We start from the raw sequence: 3,185 nt of genomic DNA, 5'->3' as shown, positions 1-3,185 counted from the left end.
GGAAAATACGAGTGGCGAGACACCGACCTTCTGCCAGCCGCCGCGCGCCGTCACCACCACGTAGAGCAGGTACAGGTCCACTCCCTTGCCGTTGATGCGGGGGAGCCGCTTGAAGGGCGTCCTGTCGGGGCATATTCGGCCTTAGTGCTTGACTCAACACGTAAAGAACACCAACACATATCTCAGGACTCGTCAAAAGCCACAATATAACTGCACTTACCCCCTCTGCTGATGAAACTCCTCAAGCTGCTTGAGAAACGCATCATATTCCCGGTCATACGCTTCTGCGTCTTTGCTCCTATCCTTAGACATTTTTCCTTGTGATCACACACGAGAGCACTCACTCAGAAACACCGAGAACACATTTCTGGGGCAGGGCGGCAGTCACGAGCGGCGCACTAGGCACCGAAGAAGCGGAGTCAGGACACACCGCCGGTAGTATTGTTCGCGAGCGGCTCACCACCACGCGTTCCAACACTCCGCCTCGCACGTCACCACCACCACAACGCACTAACAATACCCGCGCGTTTTTCTCACTTTCGGCGGATTTTATTTTATAACACGGCGTTGAAAAATATAAAGGTTGCGTAGATTATTTTCCAGTTTGTATCGTTGCCGCGGCGTTGTGGCATAAAAGGGAAGTTAAATTTTTACAAGACTGTGTTTGATGCCTGGGAGCGTGAGAGCCATCTGCACCTAGCGACGGTCGCGCAGGCTCTGAAATACTTTATTGATTAACATTACAATAAATTCGTTTCATACTTTGATATGGTTCCTGAATATAGCAAACCTCTTAGATATATAAATCCCCAAGCTTTCAAAGATTCACCGTCCCCGTACGAGGCTTCAGCGACCCAAAAAACCGCAACTCTTTGTTTGAGTTTACAAAATGGCGGCCAGGAGGAAATGACATGGGCGTCTCCTCTGTGTTGCTGACTGTTACTAAGACTGGGCTTTTAGGAACAAATAGGTATATGAGAGGTGTATCATGTCACATAGAAATTAGTATAAGGTGCAAAGGGCGCGCGCTGAAGCTTTCTTGACGGGTGACGCTGAGGGCCCGGGCCTCGCTGAACGCTACCCTCGCAACAACTATTCCAGATTGTATCGACCTCCCCATATTGTCTCGCTCGGACTGCTGCCTCGCTCCCGTCACTGCTCGCCTTCGCAGACTCTAATATTGGCCATCTCGAGCGACATTTCTTGTGTAATTCTTCTGACACTGAAATACCGAAGGCATAGTGACGCCGTGCCTTGGCTTTGATCGATCGAAATTCAAAGTTCAAAGAAAGGCCAAGACTTTCATGAAGATCTCGCCCTAAGGAGGACGCAGAGAGGTCGTCCCGTTTTCCTCAACTACTACTGCTCATGTGTACCATTCCGGGCTTCGTACCCGTGCCCGTGTGTCACCCAACAGACTCTCCCGCCGCGCCGAGCATCGCTACTTGTGAATGACTGACAGTCTGCCGTTCATGACACCTGATGGCTGGAGATGCCTGGGATGTGCAGGTCGCCGCCAACATTTGCATGACTGGCAACTAAATGGCATGGGCCTCCCATGCATTCTTTTGGTTGGGGGCTCTCATTTCAAGCCGTTTGCATCGGATTCTTAAATTATACAATATGCAAAACATTATACAAGGAATGTGAATACAAAGGACATGATTTATTTTCCGTAGCTGCGGATACCGCCCTGAATAAACAAAACAAATGCGTCACAGCTCCGCCGCCGTAACGGGAACAGTCTGGTCTAAATAAAGGCTTGTAGTAAACATTGCTGTTTTACCAAAGCCCGAAGAGACACATCTTATCTTGAACAGTGAAGAACACCCATGCATACACCAAACCATACAGGGCGAACCTCTTTGTCTGTAAATTCGACTCAGACATTCGGCGACTTGCGGTGTCGACGGGTACACTCGCACACACTTTCTGCCGCGGATGTTGCCACATTCTCCCATTTCTCTCTCATTCTCTCTCTCTCTCTCTCTCTCTCTCTCTCTCTCTCTCTCTCTCTCTCTCTCTCTCTCTCTCTCTCTCTCTCTCTCTCTCTCTCTCTCTCTCTCTCTCTCTGACTCTGTTATTTCAGCCTGTATATATGCCTGTATCTCTCTCTGTCTGTCTGTCTCTGTCTGTCTGTGTGACTGACTGTTATTTCAGCTTATATATTCCTTTATCTCTCTCTCTCTCTCTCTCTCTCTCTCTCTCTCTCTCTCTCTCTCTCTCTCTCTCTCTCTCTCTCTCTCTCTCTCTCTCTCTCTCTCTCTCTCTGTTTCTCCCCTCCTTCTCCCCCCCTCTCTCTCTCTGTTTCTCCCCTCCATCTCTCCCCCCCTCTCTCTCTATCACACTCTCTTCCCCGACTCTCTTCTCTCCCTCCCTCTCGCCCCCCCCCCTTCTCCTTCCCTTTCGCACACACGCTCTCCCTCTTCCCACTTCCCTCATCTTGTTTCCGACCCTCCCGAACTCTGTCTCTCTTTTCCTCCAATTCTCCTTCTCCCTTATTTCACTAATCCACCCCATCTCCCTTTTATTAAATCAGTTTTTTTTATCATTTTTTCTTCTCGTTTTTCTCTTTTTTTGCCAATTGTCCGTTTTATTTTAGACCGCCAACCTCTCCGTTCCCGCCCTCCTTCCCTTAATGAATACGTCTTTATATACAGAGCGTCCGTGGACTTGTCCTCCTTATCAGTTACGTGATTCTAACCAAGAAGGAAGTTGGTGAAATGAAGTTGGTAGGAGTTTCTCACGAAAGTAAAACGCAATTTTCGCCCTACACTTTTTTCAGAAAAAAAATTTGACGTCCATTTAGTGTCTAAATTCGTCTCACGTTTTTCACTTTCATTCAGTCTGTATATTATGGTTCCTCTCTCGATCTCTTCCTGTTCAAAAGGACGTTGGCGGCTTGGCAGCGAATGATCGTAGAATGTCCTTCACTTTGTGCACGTCCAAGGCAAAGTGGTTTGGTGCAGGTCGGAATATGACCTAATAGTGTCATGGTACACAGGATAACGTAAACACATTTCTGTCTATAGAGAAACGGGCACCTTTCTCGCCCGAGCCATCCTGTTATGTCTGTTGCCAGGTGCAGCGTTGTTTTGCCTGTAGGGCCGCTAGCGTAGGAGAGATGTGTATTTACGGTGGATGGAATAGAGAATGAAGACATGTCTGAATGGAGGTGCTCTCAG

General features: G+C 48.4%; 1 protein-coding gene across 1 annotated transcript; it reads right to left on the bottom strand.

Annotated features, from left to right (window-relative positions):
* LOC138859888 (uncharacterized) lies at positions 1–522 on the bottom strand (the record flags this gene model as incomplete). Its single annotated transcript, XM_070116288.1, is given in 2 exon segments — positions 1–121; positions 221–522. Coding segments are annotated over 2 exon segments (213 nt in total), but the record flags the coding sequence as incomplete, so codon positions are not given.
* Positions 523–3,185: the final 2,663 nt, after the last annotated feature.

Source organism: Penaeus vannamei, chromosome 1 (assembly GCF_042767895.1).
Source record: "Penaeus vannamei isolate JL-2024 chromosome 1, ASM4276789v1, whole genome shotgun sequence".
Classification (NCBI taxonomy): Eukaryota; Metazoa; Arthropoda; class Malacostraca; order Decapoda; family Penaeidae; genus Penaeus; species Penaeus vannamei.
This window is presented reverse-complemented; position numbering and strand designations above follow the sequence as displayed.